At 41.6% G+C, this 21,390-nt stretch overlaps 2 protein-coding genes across 2 annotated transcripts in view; one reads left to right on the forward strand and one right to left on the reverse strand.

Moving 5' to 3' along the window:
• Positions 1-7,522, forward strand: part of polr3a (polymerase (RNA) III (DNA directed) polypeptide A) — an 82,495-nt gene extending 74,973 nt beyond the window's left edge. The window contains exons 30-32 of the mRNA XM_063221749.1: positions 1,445-1,576; positions 3,021-3,153; positions 4,072-7,522. Coding sequence (XP_063077819.1) covers positions 1,445-1,576; positions 3,021-3,153; positions 4,072-4,220 — 414 coding nt within the window. The 3' untranslated portion in view covers positions 4,221-7,522. The remainder of the gene's footprint in view (positions 1-1,444; positions 1,577-3,020; positions 3,154-4,071) is intronic.
• A 4,794-nt stretch (positions 7,523-12,316) lies between these two features.
• The window catches only part of qrfprb (pyroglutamylated RFamide peptide receptor b), a 35,335-nt gene continuing 26,261 nt past the window's right edge, over positions 12,317-21,390 (reverse strand). Inside the window, exons 5-6 of the mRNA XM_063221463.1 lie at positions 18,357-18,454; positions 12,317-12,744 (exon numbers count right to left, since the gene is read on the reverse strand). Of these exons, the coding sequence (XP_063077533.1) occupies positions 12,317-12,744; positions 18,357-18,454 (526 nt within the window). The remainder of the gene's footprint in view (positions 12,745-18,356; positions 18,455-21,390) is intronic.

Below are 21,390 nucleotides of genomic sequence, written 5' to 3' on the forward strand. Positions count from 1 at the left end.
TGTCACCTTTTATGTGAAGCTGCATAACATTAAAATTATAACGGGGGACGGATAAAACGGCTTCAAGGGCCGCAAATGGCCCTCGAGGCCTATAGCTCCAGGCCACTTTATTAGAATAGCATGAAAAAGTTGATTTATTTCCATAATTCCATCAATAATGTTAAACTGTCATGGATTATAGATTCATGTCCCAGTTTTTTAACTATTCCAATCATTCAATTGTTTATTTTTGCATATTTTGGGCTTTCAGCTCAAAAAACCCATGAATTGGGGAATTCGCATCATTAGAATATTGTGATAAAATCACAATTTTCTTCAGCAAAATTCAGGTGACATCAAATCAGTTGGAATTTGGTACTATCTACATATCATGCAACGTTCAATACTTGGTTGGTACTCTCTCTGTCTTAATAACTGCCATGATGTGTTTAACATTGAAGTTGACATTGACATTGACATTGAGGATAATAAAATGTCCTAGAGAGTTATTTTATCTTATCTCTTAAATGTTGTTCAGTGAAACAATTGTTTACTTTGTTCAGAAGCACGTTGTGTTTGGCGATCTATTTATAAATTCTGCAGCCAGAACAATGCTCTCACATGGTCTTGGAATGATCTGGCAATGTAGGCTACAACAAAAATCTAGATGTTTCATTGTGGTAAGTCATAAGTCAGACGTTCAGTAGCCCTATAGCAGCCGTGTTTGGCTTTCTATTTTATACATCTGTAGAACTCACGCTGCGAGTTGCAACAGATGCTGCCGTTTCTCTCATGAACAGCAGAGGGCACACTTCCGAAAATGCAAGCAAAAGCCTGTAAATGGTGCTTTTGACTATGAATGGTCTGCCACATTTTAATGGTTCTCGCGCCAAATGCGCCAAAGTGCGCACGTTAAGTATGCAGAGCCCTTAAAGTGATACTGTCCCATTTTTGGAAATAAGCTTATTTTCACCTTCCCTTGAGTGAAATAATAGGGTTTTACCGTTCTCCTGTACTTTCAACCGTTCTCTGGGTATGGCAGTGCAAATTTTACCTCCATGCTAGCAGTTAACATTGAGTCCTATGAGACCAGCTCGCGGCTAACTGGTCTCATAGGACTCAATGTTAACTGTTAGCTTGGAGGTGAAATGTGCACAGGCAAAACTAGAAAACGGTTGGAAGTACAGGACAACGGTAAAAGCCTATTATTTAACTCAAGGGGAGGTGTAAAATAAGCTTATTTCCAAAAATGGGACAGTGTCCCTTTAAGGCCGAGACGTTGTGAATGAAGTTAACACAAATGATCAGTGTACGGGAGTTTTTATTGCTTTTCTGATAAGCGCCCTAATGGTCATCTACAACGCACCTGACAGCTGAGATCTGTGAAAAATTAATGAATTGAAACAAACTGGAAATGAATGAAGCATTCATGCTTACCGGTAATCACCTGCTGTCTGTTGTGCAGGTTGAGAAGACACTGGGTATCGAGGCGGCCCGCACCACCATCATCAACGAGATCCAGTACACCATGATCAATCACGGCATGAGCATTGACCGGCGACACGTCATGCTGTTAGCAGACCTCATGTCCTACAAGGTAGGATGCTGTGTGTGTGTGTGTGTGTGTGTGTGTGTGTGTGTGTGTCTGTGTCTGTGTCTGTGTCTGTGTGTGTGTGTGTGTGTGTGTGTGTGTGTGTGTGTGTGTGTGATTCAGTACACTATGGCCAATCACAAAATGAGCATTGACTGATGACACGTCACGTCATTGTTTTACAAGGTAGGCTGCGTTTGTGCATGCAAGTGTGTGTTGTAGGGCCGTGCATATGTGTTCGTGTAATAGGGTGTGGATGCACGTGTGCGCGCACGCTTCTGCCGGATCTGACATCTTATAAGGTGTGTCTAAGTTTGTGTCTTGTGAGTGTGTGTGCATGTGTGAAAGATGTGTCTTTTCACATAAAATTCCTTTGAAGATCACAATGACTTTTAAATATCGCATGACGTTGACCTTGACATTTAAATGAAAATGGATTGAAGGGATTGAGTTAAAATGCTAATTGAATTGTGTCATTAACCTGAGATGATGTTGTCAGCTGATGCTTTATTGAAACGCCAGAAGTATGTGTGTATGTATGTGCGTGCCTGCATGCATATGTTGGTGTGCGTGTGTGTGTCTGTGTCTGTGCATCTGTGTCCCTGTATATGACTCATACATGTGTGCTTCCGCTAAATCTAACATCGGATGTGTGAAAAATGACAATCATGACACTGAGATTGACATTTGAGTGAAAATTAGAAACACTGAGCCTAAGGTGCTAAAGAAAATTGAATCATGTGCTATGTACCTTCTCCCTTGTCTCCTACAATGGAACCTTGAATGATATTTCCAGCTGATGTTTCATTTTATTCTGGAGCAACTTATACGCTGCATTCAGGTTATTGAGATTTGAGCTGTTTTATTAAAAATGTGGGTACGAAAAAGCTGAATGAACACATTCTCATGAGGGTCCTAGCTTTTAAATGCAACACATTTCATGTTTTTATGGGCTTCGGAGGCTGAGATATTTAGGTTTTAACAGGCCGAGGGCACCTTTTCCCAAAAAGGGCTTAAGCGGCGTACACACACAAAGCTAGCTTTTCGCTTGCTCGCCTACTCGCCACTCTTTCATGGAACGTTCGCTGAAAGTTCCCGCGGCTTTAACTGCCAATGGACAGCCGAGAAGTACCGAACTCTGCATTCCAATTGGTTACTCGCTTACTCGCCTCGCTCGAAGATAAAATATTTTCAACTCGGAATCCGCCCACATCGCATCGCTTGTACAGTACTCGCCTACTCGCCTGCGAGTCTCGCTGGGACACATTGACATTCTATTGAGTTCATTCGCTGAGCGAGTAACTAGCAGCGACGTGTGTGTACGGCCCTTTAGGCTAAAATGGGTTAAAACACCACAAACCATTATGTAAATCTGGTATATCTGTCTCTTTGTGTGTGTGCATTCGTCATTCATGCCTGTGCCTGTGCATGTGTATATTGCTCGTTACAGGGTGAGATCTTGGGCATAACCCGCTTCGGCCTGGCCAAGATGAAGGAGAGCGTGTTGATGTTGGCCTCTTTTGAGAAGACGGCCGACCACCTGTTTGATGCCGCATACTTTGGACAATCCGACTCCGTCTGTGGTAAGACAGCCAAGGCCTTCTTGCCTTCTCCATGCAGATTCTCCTCCTCTGGTAGTGAAAAGATAGCCTGATTACAGCCATCATCGACTGTCAAATCTCTTCAAGACTTGGTCTGACCAAGAGCATAACAATTAACGTTTTACAAACGGAGTGGTTGACCTGCCTCCCTAGGTTTGCTACTGGTTGACTGGTTTCTGATAAAGTGGGTGGAATTCCAGATTTTTTGGGAGCTCAGAAACGATATTGGTATTGCTCTTGGCCTGACTGAAAGCAATGCTGAAGGTGTTGCGTCACTAGGAGGGCACAGCTTGGCTAGTGAAAAGATATCCCACACACTGTCCATTTGACTCGCAAGGGATATCCGTTTATTACTTCAACCTCTATCAACCTTTCACTACAGTACATACAATGCATCTGTTCGAACTGACGTGTGCCAAAGTGTCCTATATGGGTGAACAGCTTCTGTTCTGGTGGTACCGAATCATATTCATATTCAACACCAATATATTCCCACATGCAACACTTAGTGTGCACATCATAGGTTTTGTTAAAGTGCAATAAATTATCAGTGTCAGCATCTGGAACATGTCCATATTCTCTTGTTTTTTGATTAGCATATTCGTGCAACATGCACATTTTACCTGTTAGAAATGTTTTTTTATGACCCTACATTTAGAGATGAGTGCACAAGTGACATCAGCTTGCAATCAACATGTCACGGTACATGGATAAAACATAGCACGTGTTATCCATTCACGACAATTCATTATTTGTCGTCATTTAGGGGTCTTATTACATAGTCAACGTTCGGAAAAAGCAACGACGATGCTTGTAGCAGTGTGCATCAGGCTGGGTTCGTTCCTTATTATGTTTCCAATATTACCTGTGCATGTCACCTGTCTTCCTTTCCCCCTACAGGTGTGTCTGAATGTATCATAATGGGCATCCCCATGAACATTGGCACCGGCCTCTTCAAGCTTTTGCATCGGGCCGACAAGGACCCCAAACCGCCCCGACGCCCCCTCCTCTTCGACAACCCCGACTTCCACACCCCCTTCCACAAGTAGAAAGAACCACCTCAAACTATTTTCCAACCCACACCACCCCAGGGACACAAACACACACACACACACACACACACACACACACACACACACACACACACACACACACACCTGCTTTTACATGTAGAAAGAACCACATTAACCTGTTCTCCACCCCATCCTTGCACATTCACAAACGCACACCCTTTCACAGAGAAAAACACCACAATATACTCCTCATCTCACACCCCTTTCCAGAAACGGCTTAACTCTACCCTTGGTCAGGTCCTCACATGTACTGTTTTCAGGCAGACTAGAACGATGGTGGCAGTGCCCGTTCCCACACCAGTTGCGCTCTGAACTAAAGTGCTTATCTGCAAACCACCCGCGTTCATGTCGGGCACTGAACTTTTCCGTTGATGAAGCTACCACATTCACTACCACCCCACCGTGCACTTTCCCACATCCAGAGCACCCTCAACAGATATGGAGAACCACTGCATTGGGGCACTGTCCTCAATCTTCCCACCACCTACACCTACAGAACCTGACACTCCAGCCTTCCACATACACACACCTACACCTTCTTCCACACACAATCACCCCCTGCCCTCTCCACACGCATGGAGTCATCCACATGGCAAAGGTCCACAGCCTTATATCACTCACCATGAGTTCCGTATCCCTGCTCTCATCGAAACCTTGAAAACCACCATATGGAGTTAAAGATCCACTGGTACCAAAGTTCCACCAGGCAGCACCCCCAGGTCAATGACGTTTCAGTTGTAGCACACGTCAGGGTGCTGCAACCACAGTCAATGCCCCTAGTGTATGGACTCATTTTTTTGTTTTTTAGTGGATTATCTAAAAAGCATCTTCATTGTAGTACATGAATTGCCAATTACTACTTAATTTATAGGCGATTAGCTGTGGTTGTACCACCTGACCTCATTGACCCACCCCTCATCAGCCAGCCAGCCTCGTTTTCCTTTTCCTCACCTAAAGCACCAGCACCATGGTGGACAGGTTGGGTGATGACAATCCGCCATCTGGCAATTTCCCTTCCCACTACCTACGTATAACACCGACACAATGGAGGGGGGGACAAATTCGCACCCTCAGAAGTCATCTCTTCCAATTATATCCATTAGAGGTGTTGGAGGGACTGGATGGGGAAATAGCAAGGCATGGGAGCAAGCTGTGCTCTGGGAAGGTGAGAGCGTGGAGAGGATATTTCCGGTGTGGTTATCTGACGGTAAAAGAAGCGGGTATGGAGACAGATGCCGATAAGGGAGGACATGTTCAGTGTGAATGTGATACTGTATCATTTCCGGAAAATGGCAAAGGTCCACATCCTTGTTCACTCACCATGGGTTCCGTATCCCTGCTCTCATCGGAACCTTGAAAACCACCAGATGGAGTTAACGATCCACTGGCACCAAAGTTCCTCTAGGCGGCACCCGGGTCGATGAGTTTTCAGTTGTACCACTCGTCAGCACCCCCACTGGCCAGTTACCCCGTTTCACCCTCTACAAATAACACAGTGGGGGTACAAGTTGTCACCTAAAACACTAGAACACTGACACAATGGTGGGGGGTGTTAAGCGCTGACAAACTGCCCCCTCAGGAGTCAAGTCTCCCAATTATATCCATCACGTGCCCCCTGTTGGGATTTTAGGTGTTGAGGGGACTGGATGGAGGGGGGGAGGGGGGCTGTGAATGAATGTGGCCTGAGGAAATAACGAGGCACGGGAGCAAGCTGTGCTCTGGGAAGGTGGTGCGGTGAAGATATTTCCAGTGTGATCATCTGAGGGTAAGAGAATAGAGAGGGCATGTGAGGATATTGTGTTCAGTGCTCTCAGCTCTGCCATACGGGTATAGAGGCCGATGACGACAGGGAAGGACATGTTCAGTGTTAATGTTATACTGTATCATTTCTGGAAATAAGCTCACTTTGCACCGCTCCTTCAGTTAATAGATTGAATTTTTAAACTTTCTTCTGGTCTTTCAGCCATTCTCTTTCTCTGGTGATGCTACTTCTCAAACTAACAATTATCATTGAATCTTATGGGGTCCTGCTAGCTAATGGTATATGCCAGCTTGGATGTAAAATTTGCACTGCCAGACTCTGAGAACAGTTGGAAGTACAGGAGAAAGGTAAAAACTCAACTATTACTCACGTTTTTTCATGTTCAGACAGTCATGAATCAGGGTTGTCCATGGCTGCTGTTTTTTGCCCCTTTTTTGTTGCAGAAGTAGTCCTTCATGCCCAGCATTGAAGGGAAATCTAGACTTTGATCAAGGTCAAACATTTGGAGTGTTCCTTTTCTACACAGAATATGAAAGTGGCAACTGGCAAGGACATTTGGTTTGCCTGCTCGTCTGTGTGACTGTTCATCTTGACAGACATTTAGAAGGTCATTGAGAGGGTTATTCTTTCAAACACACTTTCCGCTTCAGGGAAGATTTGAATGTGATAAGGATCACCTTATTTCTAAGGGTCTAACGATCACCTTATCTCTGGTCATGGACACTCGTTTCACTGTAACACCCACATGTCATGTTTTCGTCATTTTCATTGTGCCTTTTGTTATGTCCCCTAGGAGCAATGCACTTGCTGGTGCATTATGTTTTGGATTAGTAGGAATTATTATGTAACTATACCTACATTGTGGTCGCTTGTCGTGTTTTTTGTTTTTACTTTTTTGCTGTATGCGTGTGCGTGTCTGCCGATGAGGTACATAAAATGAAACGGTGCTGTCAATGCACTGTTGCAGTTCCTGTGTTCACAATGTCCTTGATGGACCTTTCAGCCTATTTTCTTATTTTTTCTACTGTATTAATGGCTCTGCTTTGAGGTGGTGATGAAACACTGGGCAACTTTTATGGCAATGTTTCTGTTCTGGGAAGCAGCATGATTTGGCTACGTAGTTTTCAGATGGGACTATTACCGCAAGTTGTTCCTTGCTGGTCTGAAGATCATATTATTATTATATTATTATTGTTGTGTTATTATTGCCTAATATGACCGGTTAAGTTACCCAAGTGACATGTTTATGTATTGTTTCCAGGCAACGTTGCTCAAAATGTTGCCCAGTGTTTTTATCTTTTGAGTTGAGTTAATTATCTTACACTTAAACGCACTGTCGAAGTTGCTGGATTCAGCAAGTTAGTGAATGCCCTTCATCTAACTAACATGTTTTTGTTTGTTTTGATTTTTTTTTTCTTCAATACCTGCTATTTACGGCATTGCTATGGAGTTAATTTGCTTTCTTCTCCCTAACAACCTGTGAGGGGTGTTCAGAGATATTAGTATGGTTATGAAGTGTGACTGTTTTATTTTTTTATAATTATCATCATTATTTGTTCTGTTCTATTTTGACTGTATATAAAATGTATATGGCCTATAATGGTTGTGAATAATATGTAAATAAAGGCTTCTATCTGCAGAAATTTTGTATACTGTACATTTTGAGAGAGAGAGAAAGTAAGGCTTGCTTACGCCTTCATTGCTTGTTTAACACTTGAAGAGAAATATTTTTTACTCTTGTAGTGTGTTTATTGTGTAAAACAACCCTACCAAACCATTTACCTTTAAATTAACAGGATGTAAAAACAGGATATAAAGACTGGAATAGAAAGCGCATTTTAGACATTCTAGTCAGTGTCTGGCTGTGAACCGAAAGGGATTTATTTTAAATTGCAGACAGAATACGCTACGCTAAGTGATCAGTGAATTAACTATTTTATGGAGATGAGATGTATGATTATGAAATAATAATTGTTAAAAAAGAAGAGCTAGATGGTGCTAGAAGCTTGGTTGTAATTCATTGTCTTATCCATTACATTTATTCACTGTAGTTCCTCATCGGCTGCATTACAGGGAAGGACATTACTTGGCACAGGCCAGTGAGGTGCATTGGGTCCCTCCCCATTATATTGTATTGGGGGGATTCAATGTTTGGTTTTGTTACAGACTGCATCATTAACCACCGAATACAATTAAATAATAATGAAATGCAAGCATAGTTGTACAGTTGAAACTTATGCACAGTGTTGATGGTTTATGATAGTCAAGTTTGGTGTGGTGTGTTGCATGTTGTTGTCAAAAAGCACTCGTGCATATTCAAAAAATGGAGCATTTTAGAGACTATTTATTCCCACCTCTTTAACAAGTCTGTAAATGTGTCTAATAGCTCTTTTTTAAAGGTGCACTGTGGAGGATGGTGGCCAGAGTAGGTTATGCAATTATGCTGCTCATTGAAACTACCAAATTCGATCTGTTCATGAATATTTACTAAATAATAAACTAATACTTACTAGCTTTCAAAATGGCGGACATGGAGAAGTCATAATGAATACTTTAATGATGGTGGTAAGAAAAATGTAGCATTTGTTAATGGGCAGCATGAATTCTGGTAAGAAACTGTTAAAAATAGTTCACAGTGCACATTTAGAAACAGCCTCATTCAATACACAAATTTTAAAAATATGCAGCGTCTCAGAAACACTACTAGAATAGGTCTTTGTAAAGAGTTACCAACAGGAATTACCAGATGACTCCAATTTATCTAACACACAGAACATGTTTAGAACAAAGATGGCATATGGAAACAAAGTATTTAAACATGTCACAATACACAATATATATTCTCTTTATCAGCAAAAAACACCTGACTGCATTATTTACAATAATATAAATAATAAATAAATATGAGTCACGTTTGCTTTTTCCATTGCTGTTACATAAACATTACATTTACATTACAAAAATAACATTTTGAGGATTTGAATAAATAACAATATTATCTTGTATAGCATTATTACATTAAAATAGTGTAGCACAAAGTGCTTCAACAGTTTGGCAAAAGAGCACAACAGAGATACTGTACACATGCCAAGCTTTGTTAAAGTCCACAGAAATATGGTAAGCCCATGGTGGAGGGAACCGCTAACATGATGGCCTGGACTAGGGAGTATGGCAAGTAGTAGTTATTACCGCCGCCAAGGAGGTCATGTTTTCGGTGGCGGTTTGTCTGTCTGGCTGCCTGTCTGTCAGCAGGATAACTCAAAAAGTCATGAACGGATTTGGATAAAACTTTGTGGAGTTATTGGAAATGACCAAAGGAACAAGTGATTCAATTTTGGTAGTGATCCGGATCACGAACCGGAACCAGGATTAAAAACAAAAGATTAATCTAGACGCCCCTAGACTGCAAATTGAATTGCGTGACAAGGCGAATTTTGACATTCCAGTTTCTAACTCCACAAAAAGAAGGCAGAAAGACTTCAAATGAAAATAAGGTGGAACATAGTCAAATGTTCTATCAAACAGCTTCCTTGGCGGACGTCTGCACTCTCTGAGTGCATTTCTAGTTATCCAAGTGGTAAATCATGTAAAAGAAGCCCGGAGTCCTTATTTCCCTAAATGACACAGCAGATTTATCATTTCATGAAAGATACCTTAGCCAGGTTTATCATTTAGCCAAGTTCTTGGAACACTCCCACAGTAATCTGGATATAGCCTAGGGCAGGGGTGTCAAACTCAAATTGACTGAGGGCCAAAATCAAAACATGGAACATAGCCACAGGCCGAACTCAACATTTATTTCAATTCCCATCATAATTGGCAGTTCAAATGTATCTGCACATCCTGTGACAAACCAAATCTCATCTTTAAGTCTTACACTATACAATAATGGTGTATGTGGGACAACTGCAATACACATTTGAAATGATCTCGCAGTCCAAATAAAATGGCTCCACTGGCCAGATTTGGCCCCCGGGCCTGAGTTTGACATCCCTGGCCTAGGGCCTACTGTAGGGCAGGGGTGGGCAAACTCATCCAACATTCTTTAAAATGTCCACCCAAAACAATATGGGAGGTCTAAGGTCCAAAATGGGGTTCCAGAAGAACAAAAGTGCTTGGAAACCAACCACTGTCCTACACTGTTGCTGTGATCAGGACCATGCCATGGGGGAGGACAAAGGCAGAATGCAAAACTCTGGGGCCACCTTTTACAGATCTATCCACCGTACAAACGAAATTAAAATAACAAAAAACAAAATGACCACTGACTAAATCAAAAAGCATGTTAACATTCATATCTTGGCCACAGGTACCAGGTGTTGTGCAGATTTACATAGCACACTGAAGGCGCATACTTGGGTTTTTCTCTGCAAACCGTGACAACAACATTGACATCAGGGTAACACACAATCACCTGCAGAAAAGTTCAGAGCCTGGTATGCTATGAACATTCGCTGGTAAGTAGGCTACTTTAGTTCCAAATATAGTGTAACTGGTGCAGGAATGGGCTCAGGGACCATTCTGATCAGCCTGAAAACAGTATGAGAAGTTCAAAGTGTCCCAATGCTCATCACAGCTTATCTGACTTAAGGTCTATTCTATTCAAAAACTTGAATGACTGTCCAGTAATAGATCCTTTGAAAACCGTAGCAACCTGAGAGTGTATCTGTGTGTCCTCCAGTGAGGGCTTGGGTGTACTTTGTGAATAGATCTATTTCTTTTTTCCCAAAATGGCAGATTAAAGATGTTCTGGACAAGCTTCCATGACTTCATAAGCTGCAGATGTTCATTGGATGTTATCCTTGATCGTTCTCAACATCTTGTAACTGTCCTCTCTCATCCTCAAAAAAGTGGGGAAAGAAAACATTGACCTCTCACCATTTACCCTAAACAACTATGAGAATCATCCAACATGTCAGCAATGTTTGGACTGACAAAAAAACAGATGATCTGAAATGTGTTTGATATATGTCCTCGATTGTCAACACCCGTTCCTACAGATTGTCCATTCAAAGATGTTTATGTACATACAGTAATTACAAAAATATAGTCTGCAACACCATCGTGAATACTGCCTGAACATTACACTAGAGAAACGTGAGCCCATTGTTGTAGACTTTTTTGTCATTTTCTTTTGCTAGTCCAGCACCCATTTTGAGATGGATTGTGCATGGTCTTTCTTGGTTAAACATAGTAGGCCTACTCAGTGCACATGAACAAAACTATAATTATACCCTGTACAGAAATTTGCAGAGGAGTGCAGTTTAATGTGTTATGAACAAACGTATGTAGGTGTAGGCTGTACATTAATCCTGGGGTTTGAGCCCATGACCCTCTTGTTAAAACATTAAATACCAGGAACATACAGGCACCTGATCTCATGCCCATGGGACTGTAACAAATACCCTGTACTTATAACTGTGAGTCACTTTGGATAAAACCATCAGCTAAGTGTAGAATGTAATGTAATCTTCCCACAATGCATCCTTGCAACACAGGTGATCCTGATCCAACTGCTCACACCAGAGATGCTGGATAAGGTAAAGACGACTCAAGAGGAGGCTTTTCCGGGATCCATGTGATGTGAAGTGTCCACTCCTTTAGGAGACCACTGGAGGTTGGGAATGAACTGAGTTCCCTTGGTGCTGTAGATGGCCGTAGTGTATGTTGTATGCAAGCTGCCACTAAACGCCACAGAAACATAAGAAGAAATATGGAGAGAATCTCAACCCTTTACTTAGGAGACCGGACTTGATCCCACTCCTTTGCATTGGTGAGGCATACTATATTTATCTTGGTCTACCATATTGAGAATCTTTGTTCACACCTTTGCCATGCTTCACCTACAGTATAATGTAGTGAGAACTGTTCGTGGCCAACGCTCACACCTTTGAAGTCTGAAGAAGATGCGTTAACATCGACATATTAGTTTGGCACTGCTCTAAATTAAATCACAAGTAAATCGTCCACATCTGAAATGCTCCAGTGATCCTGCTCACACCTTTGCCATGAATTTCATTCCGAGTGAGAGCAGCGGGCAGCTCGGGGGTAATCCCGGACATTTTGGCTCTGGAGAAAACAGCGAATGCGTCCGACTTGGATGAGGATGGACGCCGGTGTCGGTCAGGTCTATCTTCCAAAAAATCATTTCCTACTCTGTTGCTATCCTCAGCAAGTTTGGCAGATGTTGAATGATGATTTCCAGTCCAATGAACGCTCAAAAACCACATGGAGGCACTAAATCATGCCCAATTTGAACTAAATTCGATTGATTTCCATGGCCAAAAAAACTCTGCTCAATACAGTTCACCTAGCCGTTAGCAGGGAGCTCCGAGGTAATCCCGGAGATCTTCACCTCGGGAAAGGCGGCGAACGCGTCGGTCGTGTTGGACGAGGACGAGCCGCCGCTGTTGCCAGCCAGGTGCTGGCGGGACCCCCCAGCATCCCCCACGCTGTTGCTCTGGAACATCGGGCCCCACTTGAGCGGCTTGCTGAACTGCACCACGCTGCTGTGGTTGTTGGGGATCCTGTCGGCACCGGAGCCACCGGCGCCGCCCTGGTGGTGGAGGTTGGCCTTGCGCAGGCAGCCGGAGAGCGTGGAAAGGCAGCTCTTCTTGAAGTTCTCGTTCATGAAGGCGTAGACAATGGGGTTGTTGAAGGAGTTGAAGAAGCCGATGGCCTGCACCACGGCGATAATCATGTTGACCGTCACCTCGTCGTAGTTCTTCTCCAGGTCGTCTAGAGGTCAGGTAAAAAAAAAAAAAAGTTACACTTTACTTGACACCTGCCTCATACGCCTGACATAAAAGTGTCATAATGTCGTCAAAACAGTGTCATTTCACAGTCATCAATCAATGTCATAAACGTTTTATAGTCATGAAAAGTTGGTTGTTGGGGTTGTCTTTTCCATAACGAAATGTCACTTAATGGTAACAGTCATAAAATATTTATGGCATAGACATAATGTTACCATGACTGTTACCATACTTTTATGGCACTGTTATGTCATACCAATGACACCGGCGACGCGTCAAGTCGGTCAAGGATAAAATATCTTAAACAATTCCTGCTTCGAGAAGTTTGCCATGAAGACTTCAAAGCTACTGATGAAAATTGAATGACCACTAAAACTCTTTTCACTGTGTGCTCGCGAGTGTCTTTTCTCTACCTGAAAGGGTACCTTTGAAGAACCAACTCCAATGGAAAGTAACAAGTAAAGCACTGTATATAAAATGTATTGTATACTATACATGTATTTGAAGAGTTTATTTGCAAAACGGTGTATCTCCATTTTGTAGAATGTTGGGAAATTGACATTTTTGTATTGGGCATATCCATAGGTTATTGGCAAGCACAGAGAGCACTGATGATGGCAACAGCCTGAAACGTCTGCTCTACCCTGCTCTGACTAAAATAAAAAACTCCTTATGCTTGACCTTTGTGTCTTGTTTAGTGTGCGAACCTGCTCCTATTTTATACCTTACTTCTTTTGTGTCCACGCACCTAGTTATTTTTCGTAACATCTAGAGCGCAACAATACCTTTACCTCCATATCCATAGGTTGAAATATGTTCTCAAAAGATGTGACTGGCAAGAATTCACGCATTGGTGATAGGACCTCTGAGTCTGAACAGTCATTTTTGATAAGAAAATGCAAAAGTCAAAAATGGTGTATACACTGTTTTGCAAATAAAGTCGGTAACACTTTATTTTAGGGATACATCTATTAGCACTAATACATACAATGTTAATGCCTGCATAAGTAACTTGTAAGGCATGTACTAAGCAAACGCTAAGGCATACTAGGTCCTTACCAAGGTTAAATTGGTAATAAATCCCTTATTGTGCATGAACAAGACATTTGCGAATACATGCCTAACAAATGTTTGACTTTGCTTTGTACATGCCTTACAAGTTACTTACAGTGAGTCCAATATGTATTTGATCCCTTGCTGATTTTGTTGGTTTGCCTACTAACAAACACATGATCAGTCAATAAATGTTATGATAATATGTATTCTAATATGGAGAGACAGAATAGCAAAAAGAAAATCCAGAAATTAACTTAAGAGAATATATATTAATTTATGTCCATTTCATCGAGCAAAATAAGTATTTGATCCCCTGCCAACTGATAACAGTCCCGGGCCCACAGACCAGATGGGCACTTCTGATCAACTTGTCATCTGAATTAAAGACACCTGTACATACTAACATGCATAAAAGACACATTGAATCAGCGGAATCAAGTCCATAGTATGAGTGAATCAGTCACACTCCAACCTCACCAGCATGGGGAAGACCAAAGAGCGGTCAAATGATATCAGGGACAAGATTTTAGACCTGAACAAAGATTAAATGGGCTGCAAAGCCACAAGAAAGAGACTGGGTATTAATGACCCAGCTGTTGATGCATTTCTTCCAAAATGTGAGGAATACAAAATGACTATCCATCAGCCTGTCTGGGGTTCTATACAAGATTTGACCTTTTGTAGGGATTTCAAAATCATGAGAACAGAAAGAAAGCACCCTAGACCTGTACAGGATGAATTAGACAATGATATCAAAGCTACTGGGACCAAAATCACTGAGAAAACTACTGGTAGCACTTAATGCCACAGAGGTTTAAAATCCTGTAGCACACACATGGTACCTCTACTTCAAAAGGAACCTGTGCAGTCCCACCTGAGGTTTTCCAGCGGACATCAGACTGGTTTAGGATATGATAAGGAGGTGCTGTAGTCAGATGAAACCAAAATCAAGCTGTTTGGCATTAACACAATTCAATGTGCTTTGAGAAAGAGTACTGCTGTCTATGATCCCAAGAACACCCTCCTCACCATCATGCATGAAAGTGGTATCATTGTGGTTTGAGGGTGTTTGTCTGGCCAAGGCACAGGACAACTTCACATCGTCAACAAATGGATGGAGGGAGACATGTAATGTGCAATCCTGAGTACAAACGTCCTTCCCTCCACCACTACACTGAAGGGTGGGCCATTTTTGGATCTCCCAACATGACAATAATACACAACATACAGTCAAAGCAATGAAGGAGTGGCTCAATAAGAAGCATATTAAAGTCATGAAGTGGCCTAGACAGTCTCCAAATATTAACACTATAGTAATTCTATGGAGAGAACTGAACCTCCCATTTGCCAAGCTACAGCCACAAACTATTAATGTTTTAGAAATAATCTGCATAGAAAAATGGGCAAAAATATGTTCTACTATATGCACAAACATTGTCATCAACTAAAAGAAGCATCTGCCCTCAGTGCTAGACAACTAGGGCTTTGCCACAAAGCACATTATCTTCTTTAGCTAGAGGGGTCAAATACTTATTTGCCTAAATTAAATACAAATAAATTAAAATATATTATTTTAAGTTATTTTCTGGAATTCCTTTTTGATATTCCGTCTCTCCATGTTTGAATACATATTATCATAAATTTATAGACTGATCATGTCTTTATTAGTGGGCAAACCGGCAAAATCAGCAAGGGATCAAATACATATTGGACTCACTGTATACAGGTATATTGTATGTATTAGTGCTAATAGATGTATTCCTAAAATAAAGTGTTACCATAAAGTCTTCATATATAAATGTATTATATACCGTGTACACACACACACACACACACACATACATACACACACACACACACACACACAAACCTTTGGTAACAGTTGTTATGGTAGATTTTGAATAGTAAGGGGACAAAAGCTTGCCATAATAAAACAGCAAATAATTTAAAACTTGTGGTGATAAAACGGTTCAGCCAATTATTCTTTTTATCACAGCTAGTTGTTTTTTAATAACCTAATTATGTTGTCTTCACATGAGCACAAGCCAGAACGAGAGCGATAAAGAGCAAGAGAGATAAAGAGGGTGGGAGAGCGGGCAGGTCAGTTTGACTCAGGTTGAAGTAAGAATATACAGGGAAGCCGACAGAAGAGTACACAGGGGTCGGTTTTCCCAGGCCCAGGGTGGGGGGGCCCTGAAATAAAATGGATCCCCATTACATTGTATGTACTGAGGGGGGGCTTTCAGATTACTTTGCCCTGGGCCCAGCTAAAGCTGTCAGTACTGTAACTCTAAGTCAGGGGTCAGGAACCTATGGCTCTAGAGCCACATGTGGCTCTTTTGGCAACTGTATATGGCTCTTACTTTTCTAGGGTTGACAACCATCCCTTGAAATATGGAATCGTCCTGTATTTATAAATAAAAGTACGGGTTCCACATTGAGTTGAAACGGATCAAGGGAGGTTAAAAGTGTTAAAATGCAGGAAATTACATTCAAAAATAAAAAATTCTCCCAGACCTTCACCATAATGAAGTTGACAGTTGGCAACGTTATCAATAAAAGCAATAACTTGACAGTACACTCTAAAATTGTTTTGCTCAATTGTACATGCTTTTGATTGTATTCAGTGTTTTGTCATATTGTATGACTCTCATGAAAATTTCTTTTAAAAAATTTGGCGTTTATGGCTCTCTCCACCAAAAAGGTTCCTGACCCCTGCTCTAAGTGTATGACCAGCCTGACATTTGATAACAGCCTCCATTAACGCTGGCCTATCACACCACTGACCTCTCGCTATTTATTTATTTATTTATTTATTTTAATGCACTGGGACTAATTATGCTTCCTGTCTGATAACTAGGGTACAAAAACTCATTACAGTCGTGATGTAGGAAAAAGTGAATCTGGGAGATGACACAGTATAAAATGCAGTAATTCAACACTTTGACTGTACTCTGGGACCAAATAAAATCTAGAACATATTAATTGTTCAATTTACCGGGTATTAGTATATTTAACACAGTTTCTGGTGAGTTTATCAGCTGAGGGACTGTCAGGTGTAGGCCAAAATGTTTTCAGAGGTCCAATGTGTATATTTTCCTTTCTTCAAACATGATGGGATTGAGATTTATAGGTACAATGAACACCTAAAATGATACATAAGCTTATCACCAACATGTTGGGCTTTTTAAAATTGAGGCTGTTCTGTTGTGGCCTACTTTTAACACACACACAACATTTATTTGCATTGGTCATTTCAAAGACTCTCGCAGCTACTATAGTTTTCTGTAGAGGGGTACTCATCTAAAGTCTTTTAGAAGATTGCGTTTTCATTTTCATTTGAATGAACACAAAATGTGCCTTGTCCTCCTTAGCATAGGTGTGTGCCAAAAGTACAGTCATTTCCTGTTGATCTGAAAATAGCAAAATTGCAGTGTGTGCTTCTGCCCTGGCTGTAATTACTAAGCAATCATCTTGCTTCATTTTATAATTGTCTTATTCACTCAGGAAATTACTCCTGAATTAATCCTGCCGACTAACTCAATAAGTAATCTAAATGAATACCATTTTAGACACTCTCAAAAATAAGTAGGCTAAATGAATACCATTTTAGACACCCCCAAAACCGTAGGCAGTGAATTAAATCTTAGTAGTGTTAATTTGGGGATTCGGATCAACAAAGTGAGTGCCTACGATTCCACTCTCTCAGTGGAGCATATACACGCCAAAATTAGTTGTGTAGGCTATTTTGGGGGATAGGTGCTGACATCTGGGGGTGTTGGGGGTGTGTGTAACTTCCGGCTGCCACATTAGACTTTAGAGGCTATATAATATATCTGAGCATTACTGTCACATACTCACATGCTTTTGATCTGCAAGTATTTATAGATTATCATGTTAACATAGACCACAGTACATTGTGACAATCAATTTTTTAAATTATTTTTATAATCAAAAAGGGCAAAAGGGCACCTTGCCCCTATCTGTGCACACCTATGGTAGGCTGTGGTTTTCAAAGCGGGGGTCGGGGACACTGGAGGGTGCGTGAATAGGTGCTATGGGGACCGCAGCAGACTGGCAGGAAAAGTATAGCAAAGCAAAATAAATAATTGAATAACTAGCGGAAACCAAAATAAGCAAAAAAAATAAATAAAATAAAACAATATTCCTATAAGCTAAGAGCAGCATTATAATAATTTATTACACCTCTGAACATTGCAACTATTATCATGTTGGTGCTATATCCCAGTGGGGCACTGCCACACAGACTTGGACTATGGTTGTGAAAGGGGATGCACAGAAAAAAAATTGTGTGGCATGACACATGTAAGGGGGCCTCGGCTTGTAAGGTAGGACACTCGTCTACTACGCAGCTGACCCGGTTTCATTTCCGGCCCGAGTCCTTTGCCAACCCTTTCCCATCTCTCTCTCCCTACTCGCTTCCTGTCATTATCTTCACTGTCCTATTAAATAAAGGTAAAAAGCCCCCCTAAAAATATATTTTAAAAGGTTTGGAAACCCCTGGGCTCGCTTACTTACTGTATTCAAAGAGCATGTGAACGGTGTGAAATGGGGCCCAGCAAATGGTGAAGAGAAGCACAATGGTGATCATCATCTTCACCGCTCTCTTCTTCTTCCTGTCGAAAAGAAAAGAACAGAAAATGGACAATTATATTGTTTGTAGAAAACACAAATAGTAGTGAGGACAGGGTTCAGGGTCCCAGTCAGGATGAAGAGAATAAGTAAGTAACAAATAGTAGAAGAATTACTAGCAGGGCCGCTGATGAGGTTTTGGAGGCCCTCAGCATAACTGGTCAGGAGGCCCCCTTCATGATTGAACACAGTAATAATAATATATTTTTTCGAATTGAGTAATGGAATACAATTTATTTAATGAAAAAATGATGGGCCTTTTGATAACTAATACGTATACGTTTTGTAATGTAATTTCATATTTTTTATGATGTTTTTTTGTTTCTCAATTTAGGACGCCCCAATTTTGGGGGCAAAGTGGTTTAGGCCCTAAGCACGCATACTCTGCTTGTGCCTATTGGCAGTCTTGATTACTTGATACCAGCCTAGGTCATCATTTCCCAGCCCAACTCTACAGGTGTAGAGCATGTTCCATATAAACGACGGGGACCCAGGTTCAAGTCTGGCCTGGGTCATATCCCAGCCCTGCTCCATCTCTCACTCCCCATACATTACATTTTCTGTCACATCTTCACTATTCCTTAATAACAAAGACACAAAAAGCCCACAAAGAACTTTTCACTGACGCAACACTGAGGCTGAGTTTATACATTGTCCGCACAAACCCATCCTGAGTTTTTGTTTTGGGTTGTTTTGTTGTGGTTAAACACTTATTTTTGCTAGGGTGACATGGTTTCCAAAAGGAACAGTATGACCTAGTTCTAGTGTTGAAGTGACAGACCCTGACTAAGAGTGGCCTCATACCCATTGTTTGGAACAGGCCAAGTCAGTGTCCCCTTCAATTTGTTCGTGTCCAACAACAGCAACGGTCTCAACAACCTGTTGTACATGTAACACTGTTTGCCTCAGGTAAATGGTAGATGAATTGAGTCTTTGTCCGTGGAGGTGTGAGACGAATTTATTATACATACTGTATAGTGTATCACAACATTTTGTATTAGGTATGGTTTTATACTTTCCAACTTCACCATAGTGATATATACAGTACATTTTAACCTCATAAATATGCCAAATGTAGTATTCAGTGGTAACAACATGCAGTCGTGCACATGAAAGGGATGCGTTAATGAGGTGGAAAGATTAGCTCACAGAGAGGAAACAATGGGCTGTGTGCAAGACAAGTCTCAACATAGGCGTTGTGTGTTTTCTTCTATAAAGTCAGTATAGCGCCAGAAGCACCCATTATAGGCCTACACACAGTGTCTCCAGAGAAACCAGGCTTTTGTTTAGCTTTTGTTCTGAGCACATAAAGCTAACAGGGGTGGGTTTTTTTCTAATCGCATCACACACCTGGCCAGAGTGTGGAGCTAATTAGTCAACGGCTGGCATCTATACGGGTTGTGTGAATGCTTGGAAAACAAAACAGGCAGACTGTGTGTGTGTGTGTGTGTGTGTGTGTGTGTGTGTGTGTGTGTGTGTGTGTGTGTGTGTGTGTGTGTGTGTGTGTGTGTGTGTGTGTGTGTGTGTGTGTGTGTGTGTGTGTGTGTGTGTGTGTGTGTGTGTGTGTGTGTGTGTGTGTGTGTGTGTGCAAACACTATTAATGAGGCAATTACCACACTTTCTAAGAACCCATTTCTGTTGTCTGAGGTGCTGTTTACCGACCATTTTCTTCTCTCTTACGTGGCCTAGAGTTATACCCCTTATTAAGCCTTTTTGTTGAATCCAGAGTTTCTCTGCATTCCTGCGCTATTATATCCCTGCCTATACATCCCATATGTGACTATGCTCCATTACTTGCTACTATTACTTGCTATAATAAACATTTTTCACATACTCCTCGCCAAACCCCTTGGTGCCGACGTGCTGCACCCCAGGTTTGGAATCACCTTTTTAAGAACCATCATGGCAACAGCTCTTTGAAGATTTTTTTGTTGCACATGTATCACAGAAAATATGTTTTGATTTTGTGTCTTCAGACATTCCCACAGACATTACGTAAACAACACATGACAAAACAAGCATACTAACTACATTGCGATCAAAACGTGTCTAAAGTCCCTTCACTTGTATGTCTCACCTTGATATCTTGTCAGTTGACCGCTCTGCAGAGCTCGATAGCAATGCATGCACCTGTGAGTATTTGTTAGGTGCACATATGCAGTATATAGGCTACACTGTACATGCACGCATGAAAGCCTCCATCCATGGGCGATCCTAGGGGCGATATCCCAAAGGGCGGATCTAGGGGCGGGGCCACAGGGGCCGAGGCCCCTCCTCCAATTTGATTGGCCCCTGAACGGCCCCTGTTCTGACAATCACCTGGCGAGAAAACCAAAAGTGGGGAATTAAATGGTCACTGCAGTTCCACCTCCAAACTGTTGGTGGCAGTGCGCCGATTGCGTCAATACAACTGAACAGTTTTCCTTGAAAAAATCTAGTGCCTCCTTAAAAAGCTAATTGTACGTGCCTCCTTAAAAAACTCTGTGATGAACGGCCACCACTCCCCTTCCACGCGAAGCAAAGCAAAGAAAGTAGTGAAGGGCATGGCGATTCTTTCGCGCCAGTTCGTTCTCTTCGTTCAGTTCTGCTGAGGAATTCGTTCGTTCACAGTTCGTTCAGTCGTTCATTTTGATTACGTCACGCCACAATGCAGGAGAGCAAGGGGTGAATGACGAGCGAACTAGTTCAGTGAACGAGAGGAGGAGGGGGGCATTCATACTTTGCCTGTGTGCTTCTCATGTCCAAACATATCAACTTCTCATTTTGCCTAGTTATATTATTTATTTAACAGCAGCACACATTTAAAAAAGCCCAATTACAAGCTATTTTTAACCAAAAAGTATGCCTTCTCTGCCACGTTAAGTTGTTTATTCGTGGTCATGGAGACTGTTGCTATGCGCCCAGGCTGGTCTCTCGTTCG

The sequence above is a fragment of the Engraulis encrasicolus genome, chromosome 17, assembly GCF_034702125.1.
Source record: "Engraulis encrasicolus isolate BLACKSEA-1 chromosome 17, IST_EnEncr_1.0, whole genome shotgun sequence".
Taxonomy (NCBI): Eukaryota; Metazoa; Chordata; class Actinopteri; order Clupeiformes; family Engraulidae; genus Engraulis; species Engraulis encrasicolus.